Source organism: Tachysurus vachellii, chromosome 24 (genome assembly GCF_030014155.1).
Source record: "Tachysurus vachellii isolate PV-2020 chromosome 24, HZAU_Pvac_v1, whole genome shotgun sequence".
NCBI lineage: Eukaryota > Metazoa > Chordata > Actinopteri > Siluriformes > Bagridae > Tachysurus > Tachysurus vachellii.
Genome location: NC_083483.1, coordinates 2973186 through 2989767, shown reverse-complemented (window position 1 = coordinate 2989767; position 16582 = coordinate 2973186). Strand labels below are relative to the sequence as shown.

At 39.1% G+C, this 16582-nt stretch overlaps 1 protein-coding gene across 4 annotated transcripts; it reads right to left on the bottom strand.

The window, feature by feature from the left end:
- Window positions 1-1570: 1570 nt before the first annotated feature.
- LOC132839406 (cilia- and flagella-associated protein 57-like) lies at window positions 1571-16398 on the bottom strand. Of its 4 annotated transcripts, XM_060860361.1 has the most exons (13): window positions 15629-16109; window positions 15439-15532; window positions 15107-15273; window positions 14635-14790; window positions 14389-14541; window positions 14115-14306; window positions 11478-11585; window positions 11229-11360; window positions 10955-11086; window positions 10625-10715; window positions 10281-10444; window positions 3805-4015; window positions 1571-1936 (listed from the first exon to the last, which is right to left on the bottom strand). In XM_060860361.1, the coding sequence occupies exons 1-12, from the start codon at window positions 15731-15733 to the stop codon at window positions 3998-4000; spliced, it is 1512 nt and encodes a 503-aa protein (XP_060716344.1). In that variant the 5' UTR covers window positions 15734-16109; the 3' UTR covers window positions 1571-1936; window positions 3805-3997. The 4 variants fall into 4 exon arrangements, with proteins under 4 accessions (XP_060716344.1, XP_060716343.1, XP_060716342.1 ...); XM_060860360.1 differs by lacking the exons at window positions 1571-1936; window positions 3805-4015 and adding an exon at window positions 16281-16398 and having other exon boundaries at window positions 9822-10444; window positions 15629-15813; XM_060860359.1 differs by lacking the exons at window positions 1571-1936; window positions 3805-4015 and having other exon boundaries at window positions 9822-10444.
- Window positions 16399-16582: the final 184 nt, after the last annotated feature.

The following is a 16582-nucleotide window of genomic DNA, read 5'->3' as shown; positions in this document are numbered from 1 at the left end:
ATTAACCAAACACAAAGCTATTCATGTGACATCAACGTTAGCATCTTGAAATTCAAGGTCTTTTTTTTTTGTCAACAAAGAAAAAGGTCCAGCTTGATTTATTTCATGATTACTGGAAGGTAATCCTTAAAATATACAAACGATCATTAAAACCATCAGAAACAGATGCTGTTTGCTGCCTGAATTGTTCCTCTGGTTCAAATCGATCATGACTGAATAAATGTTTATTAGCAGATCGTAAGGTGTTCTTGTATCTTAGTATCAATCTCTAAATCAGGTTCAGAAGAGCAGAGACCTTTATACAGACCTCAAGACTAAAACTCCAGGCATGTGGTGTTGTGTAAAATAAGCAGTAAGTATGGTGCGGTTAATTACACTGCTAATTAGTGGTTTGTTTAATACACTACGTCGTGGGAAAAAAAATTAGCACTTTGCTACACTAATGGACTGTTCATGTTGCCTGGAAACAGTGAATTGTTTCATACGCCTCAGCCTGTCTCATCCCGAGAAGTTATTTTATCTTCTCTCTGTGTTTCAGGAACAATGCTGTGTGTTTGTGTTGCAGACAGAATGGCAGACTGAATGAGTATGAGTCATGGAGCAGAATAAATCTGTGTGTGTGTGTGTGTGTGTGTGTGTGTTTGAGAGAGAGAGAGAGAGAGAGAGAGAGAGAGAGAGAGCATTTCCTAAAGCTGAGGCTCATATTAAACAATATTTTATTAGCACAGCTCATTCTGTAAACTCTATAGCATGGGACCTAAACAGGACGTAGCCAGTTTAGAAATAAAAAAGCTTTTAATTAGCCGCTAAGATCTAAAAAAAAAAAATAGTTTTAAACACAACACTCACTACACATCACATTTTATTAATTAGTCATAATTGAACATCGTGTAACCACCTGTTGCTAGCATTCACTCTTTATTAGCAAGTATTGAGAAGTTAATTTGATTTTTTTTTTTTTTTTTTTTTTTTAAAAAACCTTCACTTTTTTTTAGTCATTTTCCATCACAGTAGTGTGAAGGATCGACAATGTGTCACACAGTTAAAACCAGTTCTTGTAAGGAAAAAAAAAGTGAACTTTAAATAGCTTCTGTCACATTCATGAGATCTAAATTTACTACTTAGTATCTAGAAGGTTAATTTCAGGGCTGGAGCTTTACTGAAACGTTTCATTAACTTTTATTAGAGGAAGAGGAAATAAAAAATAAAAAAAAAGATTAGAGCTTAGAGTTTTATTCCGATCACTGAAAAACACACAGAGTTCAATACTAGCAGCGATCAGTGTGTTTATCGCTAATCCACCGCTAATTTTTCTCACAGGAATTGTTATTTCTCACATGAATTTGAGATAATAAGGTTTTTATTATTATAGACATTCTCAAAACCACAGTCACTTTAATAAAAATTAAAAGAAAATTAAATCTTGGAACATATTTTAGATGTTTTTTTGTTTGTTTTGTTCCCAACACATACTGTAATGTTACAACATTACCTCAGACCCTTACACACTGCTGTAAGTGAAGACTGAGTAATAATAAATAAAAGTTTTGGAAGTCTGTTCATTCTCTAAAACACACCAAGGTCACGACCCTTATCTCACCATGCCTGTGTATAAACCGCCGCTCTTCTGTTTCTGCCGTCTGCATGAAGATGAGTCCTACTGTGCTTCTGATGCGCCGCACACCAACACTGCTTTATCTTTGTCCGTCATGAGAGTTGCGAGACTGATGCCTTTGGGTTTACACTCTGAAAAAAGACTTCAAGAGAATTCACTCTGAGTCGTAAAGTTAAGCACAGGGTGTGTTCAGTTTCCTCAAGTGGCACATTATCAATGTCTTCCTTCAGTCTTTGGTCTTAGTTGCAGGTCTAGAGAAAGCTTGATGCCCTGCTGAGGTTTTGTGTGAGGAAAAGTGACATGATGTCTCATTTGATGCATCTTTAATGCAGAAGAAAGAAAGAAAGAAAGAAAGAAAGAAAGAAAGAAAGAAAGAAAGAAAGAAAGAAAGAAAGAAAGAAAGACGTATATAATTAAAATAATTTAAAAATGTAGGTAAAGAAGAAATGAAAAGACGCTCTGCGAGACCAATTTATTGTCTGTATAAATGTCTTGAACACTGAATTTATTTATCACTGAATCATGGAATCACTGAGTTGTTGAATCACTAAATCAAGTAAGTGTTGAATCACTGAATTGTTGAATCACTGAATCACTTAATTGTTGAATCACTGAATCCTTGAATCACTAAATTGCTGAGTCACTGAATTGTTGAATCACTGAATCACTTAATTGTTGAATCACTAAATTGCTGGAGTCATAGCATTGTTGAATCACTGAATCATTGAATCACTGAATCACTGAAACATCACACCTCGTTCACTATTGATTCGGTCTTATTATTAATTAGATTTCCAGTTCACACCTATTTTATTGCATGTTTCTTTTTCACACTTTCAGTAATGTAACTGATCCTTTTGCTTAACACTGTATTTGGTTTGAAATGAAAGCTCTGTTCTGCTAGCAGCTCTCCATGACAATTCTGTCTCCCTTTAGCATGCTAACCATACTGACTTTGTTAACGCTAAGTGCTATTTTTAACAAGTGCTTTTTTAAAAGCACACACTCTAGCCACTGGTTCCCTCTTCTGAACCTTAAAGCTAACCTGTTTGACCTATTTCTATCAATACAGAGAGTGGTATCGCTATCTGTTCAGCCTTTCTCTGTGTTTCATGGATGAGTCATTGTAATTCGCACCCAGACCATTTCCACTTTTCTCTCTCGGGTTTCAAATGTCCGCTCACTCCGTAATGTACCTTCCACCGAGAGCCACATGGGAAAACCAGACGGGGGTCTAAATTAGCCTCAGCATGTGTTCGCAATAAAACAGCATGTAGCAAAGCCATAACAGCTGGAGTGGGAGTATTGACCCACACACACACTCACACACACACTAACACACACACACAAAGTAAAGAGTAGGACCTGCTGATTTTGACTTCTGCTAGCCTGCACGCAAAATTTGCGTAAAAGGAAGTTTGATTGTTACAGACAGGAAGTGGCGAAACACACAGGATCAGATTAATGCGATCCATTATGCTAAAGCTAATGAGGTTTTATGGTGGGTTACATGAACTTCAGTAGTTTTGGACTGTTGATAAATTCTGAAGAGATCAGAAGAATAAATGTATTGAATTGCTAAAATAAAAATCTGTACAATTTCTGAAAAATCTGTAATTTTTCTATAATCATTGTGTAACATTTCTATAATATTTCAGTAAATGTGTTTGTAACAATTTGTAACATTTCTGCATAATTTAGCAATTTTTCTGAAGCGTTTCCTAAGTTTGTAAATTTGTAATATACCTGTTAGAATTTCTATAGCATTTTTGTTTACTTTCTTTTCTTCTACTTTTGTTTGTTCATTTGTTTGTTTGTTTTGTTTTACATTTCTTTAAATATCTTAAATATTTCTGTAACACATTATATTTTCACCTTTCCTCTTTTGGGGAAAAACATCACTAAGGTTTCTCGATAAATTTTCTGTGAATCTTTTGTCTGAAACATCTGTAACATTTCTAGAATATTTCTGTATAGATATTATACAATCCCTGTGGAATTTCTATCCATTTTGTGGATGGAAAAAAAAAAAAAAAGGTATGTTGTAGCAGTGTAAATGATTTCAGATATAATGGCTTCCAAGGTCTCGTTCAAAATCTGCAACTTTTTCCCCTTTGTAAGTAACTGCATTGATTTGAGACGTTTCTATCAGACCGTTTTCAGAAAAATTGAAATGTTGGAAAACTCACTGCCCGATGCCTTGCTCATGTTAGCCTTCAAGACCTTTCTGATGAATCCGTAGTGAATGTGTTGTAAAGCGCTGGAGTCGTAGGAGTTTATCGGTGTCCTGCAGCAGCAGGTTTGACTTTTCAGTGAGAAGAGAGGATTAAGTGCTTAGCATCAGAAGCCTCGGCCGGTGCGTTTACTTGATTTATTATGTCCTTAGTGAGGTACTTGAGCCTGTTGGGGATATTTGAGGAATTAGAATTGGATTGTTATTCAATAATAATAATAATAATAATAATAATAATAATAATAATAAAGTTGTCCGTAGTGTGTGAGTGTGTGAGTGAATGAGAGTGTGTGTGTGCCCTGTGATGGGTTGGCACTCCGTCCAGGGTGTATCCTGCCTTGATGCCCGATGACACCTGAGATAGGCACAGGATCCCCGTGACCCGAGGTAGTTCGGATAATCGGTAGAAGATGAATGAATGAATGAATAATAATGGTTTATTTATATATAAAGGCTTCTACACACCAAGAAATAAACAGTATGAAAAAAATGTTTGGTTTAAATACAATTAGGTGAAAGCTGATAGAATAAAATATAACATTTAGTAACAAACTCATATCACACACATATACTATATGTGACACACACAGAAAAGATCTCGGGGTGAGGTAACGTTCTCTGGACTGTTCCTACTGGTTGCATGTAAAACTAAATCAGATAAAATGTGCTACTGTTTTCACTCACTGAGAATTTTCTAAGCTATTCTGAGAACTGTTCGGTTCAGTCCATCAGAGACTTTGTATTTAGCTCAAAACTTTGGAATAGTCTTCCTGGTAGTGTTTCGGGCCACAGACACTATACTTTCCCAGTATAAATGTAGATTAAAGCTATCTCTTTAGTCAGGCGTAACATAATACATCCCTTAATCTTGTGCTCTGATACATTATGAACAGCAGCTATGCTAATTCCTCTCCACTGCATCTCTTTTTCTACCCATCCTGAGGCACCCAGAGGTTGTACCAGCTCCAGTTGTGTACTGGGTCATGAAGATTTTGACCTTCATTGAGATGAAGCCAACCATGTGAGGATCCTGAGACATCTAGAGATGTTCCAGCTCCAGGTGGACTCTGCTTCATGAAGATTTCAGACGATCTAAGAGAAAATGCCAACTCCATTTGGTTTTTGAGGATAACAGCCTCCTCATCAATACACAATGCCGGGCTGTATATTTATAATCACACCCTCCAGTGTCACCGATATAAGGATAAGGTTCACTTTTGAGTTCCTCTTAAGGTTTCTTCCTCTTACATCTAAGACATTTCTCACCACAGTCACCTCAGTCTTGTTCACGGGGGATAAATATAAACACATTTTAATACAAATCTAATACTATTTTTTTTAACTTTTTGTATTATATTTCAAATGTTCTGTAAAGCTGCTTTAAGACAATTTCCATTGTTAAAAGTGCTATAGAAATAAATTGTAATTAAATTGAATTCGAGTGAAGCTTTTATTCTTTTTTTGAGAAGAACAATCTACTGAAAACCTGAGGTCTATGTTTCACGCTTGCTACTGCTGTGGATGAGCAAAGTATCACACACACATTCACACACACCACACACACACACACGCACGCACGTAATCTCTGATTAGATATTGATCAAAAATGTCTCCTTGTCTCGACCTGTTCGCTGAGTTTCTCTGTCATTTTTGCAGAAAAATAAGCAGCATTCCGTTAAATTCCGTTAAACAGACACTACAAAGGCATGTACACACAAACACACCACACAGTGCATGGATACAGTGTGTGTTGGTGCCCTCTCATGGCTGAAAGATCTGAAAAATAACAACTCTTAGTTGCTGAGTCATGCTCAGAAAAAAAAATTGAAAGAGAAATTAAATCAATATAGATTTAAATCTGTTTATCCCAAATTCTAGAAACATCCTGCTTGCTAATTGGCTAGTTAGCCGTTTGAACATGTGATTAGCTCATAGAAATCATAGAAATTGCGATTGATGTGAGCTTTCTGCTGAAAGATTCTCAAAAATCAGACTTATCGTCAGAATTTTTTACAGTGTATGGAAAAGCAGAACTGACTCTAAGAAACGAATTTTAATCTATTTACGTGCCAGAGGTCTCGAGTTTGTTTAAGCTTAAGGGTTTCGTCTGAAAAGTTATTGAATGTACATATCACTCACTCTCACTCACTCATTTTCTACCGCTTATCCGAACTACCTCGGGTCACGGGGAGCCTGTGCCTATCTCAGGCGTCATCGGGCATCAAGGCAGGATACACCCTGGATGGAGTGCCAACCCATCGCAGGGCACACACACACACTCTCATTCACTCACGCACACACTCACACACGCACACACACACACACACACACACTACGGACAATTTTCCAGAGATGCCAATCAACCTACCATGCATGTCTTTGGACCGGGGGAGGAAACTGGAGTACCCGGAGGAAACCCCCGAGGCACAGGGAGAACATGAAAACTCCACACACACAAGGCAGAGGCGGGAATCAAACCCCCAACCCTGGAGGTGTGAGGCGAACGTGCTAACCACTAAGCCACCGTGCCCCCGTGCATCAAAACGAAATTAGAGAGGTGCATAAATTTGGGCACCCTTGCCATTTTGTTGATTTAATTACCTGTAACTACTTAGCACTGATTAATTGGAACACACAATTGGTTTGGTGGCTCATTAAACCTTGAACTTCATAAACAGGTGCGTCCAGTCATGAGAAAAGGTATTTAAGGTGGCCAATTGCAAGGTGTTGTTCTCTTTGACTCTCCTCTGAAGTGTGGCAACATGGAGGCATCAAAACAACTTTCAAATGACCTGAAAACAAAGATTGTTCAACATTATGGTTTAGGGAAGATATAAGCTGTCAGTGTCCACTGTGAGGAACATAGTAAGGAAAAGGAAGACCACAAGCACAGTTCTTGTTAAGGTCAGAAGTGGCAGGCCACGTAAAATATTGGAGAGGCAAAGGCAAAGGAGGGTGAGAACGGTCAAAAACAACCCACAGACTTGTACCATGCATGTCTTTGGACCGGGGGAGGAAACTGGAGTACCCGGAGGAAACCCCCGAGGCACGGGGAGAACATGCAAACTCCACACACACAAGGCGGAGGCGGGGATCGAACCCCCAACCCTGGAGGTGTGAGGCGAACGTGCTAACCACTAAGCCACCGTGCCCCCATTATGTACATTTAAATTCAATTTATTTGTAGAGCGCTTTTAACCATTCACATTGTCTCAAAGCAGCTATACAGAAGTATAGAAACAGAAAAAATATATATCTCTGACATCTAACCATAATGAGAAGACTGAAGAGACGGTGGCGAGGAAAAACTCCCTGAGATGATATGAGGAAGAAACCTTGAGAGGAACCAGACTCAGAAGGGAACCTCATCCTCATTTGGGTGACACTGAACAGGAAATAATGTAAATGAAAATAATGTAATTTCTACAATAGTTTATAGTTTAGAGCTCCTGAGGAACTACTGGGTCAGCACAAACTCTAAGGTCACCACAGACTTAACACTAATTCCTTCCTGATAAAGGCTTTAAATGATTGCTGATAAAGACCAGACCATACAGCTGACTGACACAACATTGGTTCAAAGAAGACATGACGGTCTGCGGGTGGCTCCATCTTCAACAATCCCATGAGTCCCTGGCTGACCATGCAGATCAATCAGGTGAAGAACAAAGTACATCATGTGGAAAGTGCAGACAGGGACTCTGGCAAGACAGCTATGACAGCATAACTAAAAGGCCAGAGCCAGAAGGTGACTCAGACATGAGGGCTTCCTGGGACGTAAAGCGTCACACCAGTCCACAGTCTGCAAACCTGAGCGACTTGCGAGGGTGGTGAGGAGACAACATCCAGACATCCCAGTTCACCAAACACCATGATCTACTGTATGACCATGAACCCTCCATATCTGCTCCTTTACCTAAGAAAGGCTATTCATAAAAAGCTAAACTAAACAACTGTGTTTCAGCCTGGATTGAACACCGAGACTGTGTCTGTAAGAAAAAGCTCTACCCCCTGCTGTAGCCTTTTGTACTTGAGGTACTAACAAAAATCCTGCACCTTTTGATCGAAGTAGACGTGACTGATCATAAAAAACAAAAGATCTCTCAGGTTCTGTGGTGAGATCATTAAGCGCTTTATAGGTTAGTAATAGTATTTTATAATCAATGCGAAATTTGACTGAGAGCCAAGGCAGTGTGGATAAGATAGGGTGATGTGTTCATACAGTATCTTCTGCTTCTAGTTAGGACTCTAGCTGCTGCGTTCTGAACTCTGAGCTTGTTTATGCGCCTAATGGAATATCCAGACTGCACGTATCTAAAGCACGGTCATGATTTAATAAGAAATAATCAGTTGTTTATATAATAAAGATAAGAATCAAATAATTCATTTTACATCACGATTCCTGCAAAGGCTTCTGCGGTTCAAATAAAACCTGTCATCTGGAGCTTCCTTCATTTTTACCCGCTTATTCTTGTGTGTGAGAGGCAGAACAGATAAACGAAGGAAGCTGTATGCATCTTTTATTCAAGGATAAGTAAACATCCCTGTGGCCTTGACCGTATCATCCTTATATTTTCAGGTGCTGGAGGAATCTGAAGGAAACATTGTGATGTGAAGAGAAAACTGGACATTTTGAAGCATTCTACTGAACATAGCTTTCATTTAAAATATTAATCAGCTGTCAGAGCTGAAAAGGGTTCCATCCACTTCACAGTGTTGGTAATTACCCTGACAGCAGACTGTAAATTACGTGGTGATGTTTAAGGACACTGCAAAATAGAAGACAGAAGCAACACTCAATCTAGCAGAAGCATTATGCAGAGTTACAAAAGTGGTAGAAGTGAGAGCTTTAAGTGTGTGATGCATAAAGCATGGAAATATTGCTCAACAAAAGCAATATTATAAGCAAACAAAAGCAAGAAAAAAAATCCTCAACAAAGGGGGATTTGAGAGGATCAGGCCAGATCAAAGCTCAACTTCTTTAAGAAAACCGAAATTAAAAGTCATTTATTTCAAATAGAACTCTTTTAGAATTAACATTCAATTAGAATTCCTTTTTTTTTTTTTTTTACAAAAAAAGTAAATTGCTGGAAAATTTTATTGCAGTACAACAGCAATGTTATAATGAACTGGAAAATAAAGCATTTACATGCATATCGAGAGATTCGTTAAGATACATCAAATCACATTTATTTATATTTAAACATTAAAAAAATATATATTTTTCTTCATTATTTCTCGAGAAAGGTAAATTGTGGGACTGCCAGCTAACTGAGAAACTGCAGCTTTCTAATATTTCACTCCCCGGTATATTATGTGTGTAATACCGCATGACCACAAGGTGGCAGCAAATCATCAAGATTCATCAAGGAACAACACTAGAAAAGGCAAATTTGGTGTGTTATGATGTGTATTTCCTTTTCTGTTCTTAAACTCTACTATTCTTCCCTTCCCTTAAACTCTAAAAATCTCCCCTTTTTTCTTTAAAAGTTGAATTACTAGCAATACATTTCTATTGAAGGTAAACAACAGTAAAGTAAATGATTCTCATGCCTTTACTGAAAAATTCTTTTTGAGCAGTTTGGTTTTAAATGCTTCTTAAAGTGGTGGGCACGGTGGCTTAGTGGTTAGCACGTTCGCCTCACACCTCCAGGGTTGGGGGTTCGATTCCCGCCTCCACCTTGTGTGTGTGGAGTTTGCATGTTCTCCCCGTGCCTCGGGGGTTTCCTCCGGGTACTCCGGTTTCCTCCCCCGGTACAAAGACATGCATGGTAGGTTGATTGGCATCTCTGGAAAAATTGTCTTTAGTGTGTGATTGAATAGTGATAGTGAGTGAATGAGAGTGTGTGTGTGCCCTGCGATGGGTTGGCACTCCGTCCAGGGTCTATCCTGCCTTGATGCCCGATGACGCCCGAGATAGGCACAGGCTCCCCGTGACACGAGGTAGTTCGGATAAGCGGTAGAAAATGAGTGAGTGAGTGAGTGCTTCTTAAAGTGGTGTGTATTCTAAACATTTTTTACCACAAAAGAACTTCAAAATATATATCAGAATTGAGTTATATTAAAACGTGTGTTGTTTGATGGTGGAGTGATTCATGGTCATCATTGATGGGAGAATCGTTATTAAGAAAACACACAACGTGGCTAAACACACCCTTATGTTAAAATACTCATCTTATACACATAATCCCACAGTCTTAATGCATTCAGTCACGTTCTGCGTGTCACACCAACCTAATTTCCAGCTGAAATAGTCTCATTATTGTGAAATTTAATTACACAGATTGTGACGTGAATGATATATTGTGTGCATGAGCAGGTGCCTATTTACGACTGAGCTACAGAGAATGGATAAAGAAGGCAAAGAGACATCTTTATATATTAAGATACATTATATTTAGTATTAATATAGTTGCGTAATCTGACACCAACCCGGGGATCATCTAATGTTGAAGGTTTACAGGAGGAAGACTGTTGTTCATCTTGACCTTGCTTCATAATCTGTATAGCCGTCCTGAACCTCTGGCTTCTTGTACCCAGCATTTGGGGCAGCATCATAGGGTATCCTCCGAATTTCTGTGATGAATCATTCAAGACTGAAAATAAAACAGAGAGTACATATGCTTTTTAATCAGGTGTTCAGAGTGTTGTGCCTCACTTCAGATGATAAAAAAATAAAAGCACTGTGAATGATATTGTTATAAATCTCAACACTGAAATTCACATAAGTGTAAATAAGTGTAATAAAAGATATTCATCTGTCTTTTGTTACTTACTGCTGACACCTGCATCAATCTTCATCGTCCAGCTGTGCTTTCTGGAGTCTCCAGGATTGGTGTCCTGGTCTTCTGTTCCATCGACGATTCTCTACACACACAGAAAAAACCACGTCAGAGTGGATCCACACTTAGCAGGTCAAGCTATGAGCATTAAATATCCAATTCTGTTTATTTATTCTGTAAGGTTTTGTTCACTTTTAAGATCTTCAGCCCAACAGTACAAGTGAACGTTGTGTAAGCATACTTTAGAAACCTTTTCTTTTATTTGGAAAGAATCCCTTAATAAATACAACCAGAATATTTTTTTCTTTGATTTAACTGACGGACCTTTTTGGGGTTTGGTGCTGCTGGAAGTCTGGGTTCAAAAGGCCGGGGTTTTATATAAGGGTTCTTTAAACACTGCTCCATCTCACAGTATCCGGTGCTGTGCTCTTGCTCAGTCTTCTCTCTGACTCTCACCTACAGTAGTGTAGGTATCACACAGTATACTGGGTAAGTACAAGTATTCTGGGTTAGGTGAGCGTGTGTGTGTGTGTGTGTGTGTGTGTGTGTTTGTTAGTGTTAGTGTATGTGTATATGATCATATGTATATCAATCTCACATCTTCTCCCTTGATGTAGCGTTTGAAGAGTTTAACAAAGTTCATCTTCAGCTTCTGTGGCTGCTGGATGAAGTCTGAGCAGGTTTGGATGTCAGCCTTTATCCTCTCCACCAGAATCCTTGTGTTTCTGACCTGAGGATCGATGGCAATGGTGGTTAAATTCACCAGGAATATGAGTAATAATATTAAGTCATTCAAATGAGATGATTATTATTCATGATAAACAAAGCATATTGTGGTAAAACAAACATTCTGCCTCTCTGTGCACAGCTCAATTTCCTTTACTTTTAGCTTCTTCCTCATTTTGAGTAGCGCCTCCTGGTTCCTGGCGTTCAGCTCCGCCATTTCAGCCATAAGCTAAAAAAAAATTTTTTTTTAAAGTTGGTACACCCTTCCACTTGCAAACTTTCATTTCATTTTTACTTATTAGGCCTTAATTGATTTGCTACTCAATTCTAGCCTTTCTGTATAGATGCTGTAAAAAAAAAAATCCTACAGTTGTATGCAAAAGTTTAGGAACCCCTGACAATTTCCATGATTTTCATTTATAAATATTTGGGTGTTTGGATCAGCAATTTCATTTTGAACTACCAAATAACTGAAGGACACTAAAGTAATATTTCAGTGCATCAACACGAAATTAGAGAGGTGCATAAATTTGGGCACCCCAACAGAAAAATCTCATCAATATTAAGTAGAGCCTCCTTTAGCAGAAATAACAGCCTCTAGACGCTTCCTATAGCCTGTAATGAGTGTCTGGATTCTGGATGAATGTATTTTGGACCATTCCTCCTTACAAAACATCTCCAGTTCAGTTAGGTTTGATGGTTGAAGAGCACGGACAGCCCGCTTCAAATCACCCAACAGATGTTCAGTGATATTCATGTCTGGGGACTGAGATGGCTGTTCCAGAACATTGTACTTGTTCCTCTGCATAAATGCCCGAGTAGATTTTGAGCAGTGTTTTGGTTCGTTGTCTTGTTGAAATATCCAGCCCCGGTGTAACTTCAACTTTGTGACTGATTCCTCAACATTATTCTAAAGAATCTGCTGATATTGAGTGGAATCCATGTGACCCTCAACTTTAACCAGATTCCCAGTACCGGCACTGGCCACACAGTCCCACAGCATGACGGAACCTCCACCAAATTTTACTGTGGGTAGCAAGTGTTATGCTTGGTGGCAAAAGAACACAGCATTCCAAGAACAACGCCCCTTGTTATGACCAAATAACTCAATCTTTGTTTCATCACTCCACAGCACCTTATTCCAAAATGAAGCTGGCTTGTCCAAATGTGCATTTGCAAACCTAAAGCGACTCCGTTTGTGGCGTGTGTGCAGAAAAGGCTTCTTTAGCATCACACTCCAGTACAGCTTCACCTTGTACAAAGTGCGCTGAATTGTTGAACGATGCACAGCGACACCATCTGCAGCAAGTTGATGTTGTAGGTCTTTGGAGGTGGTCTGTGGAGGAGATGTGAACTTCATGTGATATTTTGCAACAATACAACATTTGTTAGACTGTATATTTATAATCACACCCTCCAGAGTCACCCATATGAGGATGAGGTTCCCCTTTGAGTCTGGTTCCTCTTAAGGTTTCTTCCTTTACCATCTAAGGGAGTTTTTCCTCGCCACTGCTTCCTGAGTCACCTCAGACTTACTCATTGGGGATAAATACATACACATCATGAACTAAATATATCTAATATTAATCTTGAATCTTGTATTCTATTAATCTTTATATTATTCTTTATATTAACCTTTTGTTCTATGTTTATGTTCTGTAAAGCTGCTTTGAGACGATGTCCATTGTAAAAAGCGCTATACTGTACAAATAAACTTGAATTGAGTTGAAAAGTCTGTGGGTTGTTTTTGACCGTTCTCACCCTCCTTTGCCTTTGCCTCTCCAATATTTTACGTGGCCTGCCACTTCTGACCTTAACAAGAACTGTGCTTGTGGTCTTCCTTTTCCTTACTATGTTCCTCACAGTGGACACTGACAGCTTATATCTTCCCTAAACCATAATGTTGAACAATCTTTGTTTTCAGGTCATTTGAAAGTTGTTTTGATGCCTCCATGTTGCCTCTTCAGAGGAGAGTCAAAGAGAACAACACCTTGCAATTGGCCACCTTAAATACCTTTTCTCATGACTGGACGCACCTGTTTATGAAGTTCAAGGTTTAATGAGCCACCAAACCAATTGTGTGTTCCAATTAATCAGTGCTAAGTAGTTACAGGTAATTAAATCAACAAAATGGCAAGGGTGCCCAAATTTATGCACCTCTCTAATTTCGTTTTGATGCACAGGGGGGCACGGTGGCTTAGTGGTTAGCACGTTCGCCTCACACCTCCAGGGTTGGGGGTTTGATTCCCGTCTCCGCCTTGTGTGTGTGGAGTTTGCATGTTCTCCCCGTGCCTCGGGGGTTTCCTCCGGGTACTCCGGTTTCCTCCCCCGGTCCAAAGACATGCATGGTAGGTTTATTGGCATCTCTGGAAAATTGTCCGTAGTGTGTGAGTGCGTGAGTGAATGAGAGTGTGTGTGTGCCCTGCGATGGGTTGGCACTCCGTCCAGGGTGTATCCTGCCTTGATGCCCGATGACGCCTGAGATCGGCACAGGCTCCCCGTGACCCGAGGTAGTTCGGATAAGCGGTAGAAAATGAGTGAGTGAGAGAGAGTGCATATTGCACATTTTCTGTTAATCCAATTAACCTCATTTCACTACTGAAACATTACTTTAGTGTCCTTCAGTTATTTGATGGATCAAAATAAAACTGCTGATCCAAACCCCCAAATATTTATAAATGAAAATCATGGAAATTGTCAGGGGTTCCTAAACTTTTACATACGACTGTACATACTGGCATCCTGTTAAACTCCTCGCCTTTCTGAAGAACAGGGTTTTCTCTTCAATCCTTGTCTTCACTGGCTCGAGATCGGGTTCAGCCGTTTGTCCAGTCAGCCTGTTCTGGCCATGGATCAGACCATACAGCTGGTTGTTGATGCTGGTCAGAGCGACCTCATTCTCTATTTTGTTCTGTTCATGCATTTCAACTATATCTTGGAGGTTAATTTCCTGCAGAGATAGAAGAGAATCCCGTTTAATTGTTTAATTTTAAGTGTAAAACTGATGTAACAGATGTCAGCGTGAGCCTCACCTGCTCCTGGAAGGTATTGTTTAGTTTCTTCACCTTCCTCAGACTCTTGAGTTTCTTCCCATTCTTTAGTTGATTATGTAGCCTTTGCATTTCCTCCTTTAGCATGTTGAACTCAAAGTTCTGGAGCTGCATCTCTTCTTTTATTTTCACGAACTGCAACGTTTTATCACAAACAAAAACGCACATTAATTACAACGTGGGTGTGTGTCAAATCACGTCACCGCTTCAGATCATTTCATCACAAACCTGCTGCTTCATGAGATTCATTTTAGTTTTAAAGTCACTGCAGGTCTCTTTCTCAGCCTGGAGTTCCTGTAGAAGTTGGGCATCATTGAAACCAGACTCAAGTTTCTCCTGCAGTTCCTTCACCATCGCCTCAACCTGCTGCAGCTTGTCTTTTTGCTGTAAAGTGAACAAGGAGAAGGAAAGGTGTAAACACTCCAAATGTACTGATGCTAAGGCTTGACTCACAATGGATCCCTATTACCCATATCACATTTAATAAACACAAATCAGGGGCAATAATGTCAGCTGTACTTTGAATATGAATGGTTACTCTGCCTTTGCTTCCCTTAATGTAGGCACCCTACCTAGTACATTATATGTCAGATTGGGTGCTACAGTAATAATACAATTACATTAATCGTCAGCGTCATGGTGTGTTAATGAGGAAAACCGAATTATAACAGAAAGCAGAACATCAGCATGGCTTCCTTACCTCCTGAAGCTGCTTATCACAGGCCAGCTTGATGTTCATTGTACGGAAAAGGTTGTCCTCTTCCTCGTTCAGTTTCTCCATGTAATCCTTGCGCAGCTCCTCTATTTTCTTCTCCAAAACCTCTTGTTCTGTAAATGCTTGAAATATCTCGTGTACGTGCGTATTTTCTGGGAACAAAACGGTTATTGTTTTATTCATTAATCGTTCTACTGCAGCTGAGCTTTTAAGTGTAGTTCAGTTGAGGAAAACAACAAAACCTTTCTGTAACACCTACTGTAAGATCAATTCTACAATTAAAACCAGATTAAAACTAGATTAATGAGTGCATTTACCCATAACGTCCAACTCTTTAGCATGTTTCTCCTTCATCTCTTTCAGGGTCTTTTTGTAAGAAATCTTCAGTTCCTCCTTCTCAGCATTCAGTTTCTATATACAGTGAGATATATACTGCTTTATACACTACTTATTTGATTACTGTGCTTGAAAAATACTTAATAAATAAGAGACTATAAAAGTTCTAACCTCAATTTGGCCTTCAAGAGCCTCGATCTTCTTGAGGAAGTTGTTCCTGAGTTCTTCAAGCTTCTTCTTATAGTCTAGGTGACTCTGATGGGGTTTAAACTCCATCTGTTTGTTGTCCTGGATGGTGACTGAATGCTAATCTCGGCTTGGCAGAAAACTCTCTGCTCGAAGCGTCGGAAAAGGTCCTAACGACATATAACCACGGCTTATAAAACAAACAAGACAAATAAAATCACCCCGAAGAAATTATTACGGTAAAATATAATCATATCGGGTTTTATAGCAGTGCTAATTGTTAACTTTGTTAAAAGGTCTTAGCAATCATCTTTGCACGCGCGCACAAAAATGTGTCAGTATCATGAAGACATTTATGAAGAAACAACAATATTAATAATAATATTAACATCTGACGATATCCTTAATATCGCATATAGAAATAGATGTTAATCACGTTTAACTCCGCGAATCGATTCCGATTCGTTCGGTGTTCCATATCGTAATGACGTGGTTACCTACCAACCTCTATTGAGTTTATCAGAAGCGTCCGTTTGTATAAGCCGACATTTTTGATGTATCACAATCTCACAAATGAATCTTCGACTCTTTTCTGTTCCAATCAAATTCACCACACAAAATGCTCTTTCATGCCTACCTTCGCGACAGCATCAATCAATGAAAGACTTGAAACAACATAATGCACTTTCTGTAGATATATTAGCAAATTATTTTGCCAAATGGAGGCTTGTGTTTGGGAGCCGATTGGGAGTCGGCTCCAAATCAAGAGATTCTTTCGGGTAGTCAGTGTGTAGCGTTTATTTCATCCAATCAGAGCCGGCCCTGGCCAATTTGCTGCCGTAGGCAAGATTTCACCTGGTGCCCCTGGAATCACAGACAATTGTGTTCCGATCATTTTGCTCATAAACTTACACAGAAACAAACTGCACAGCTTTGTCC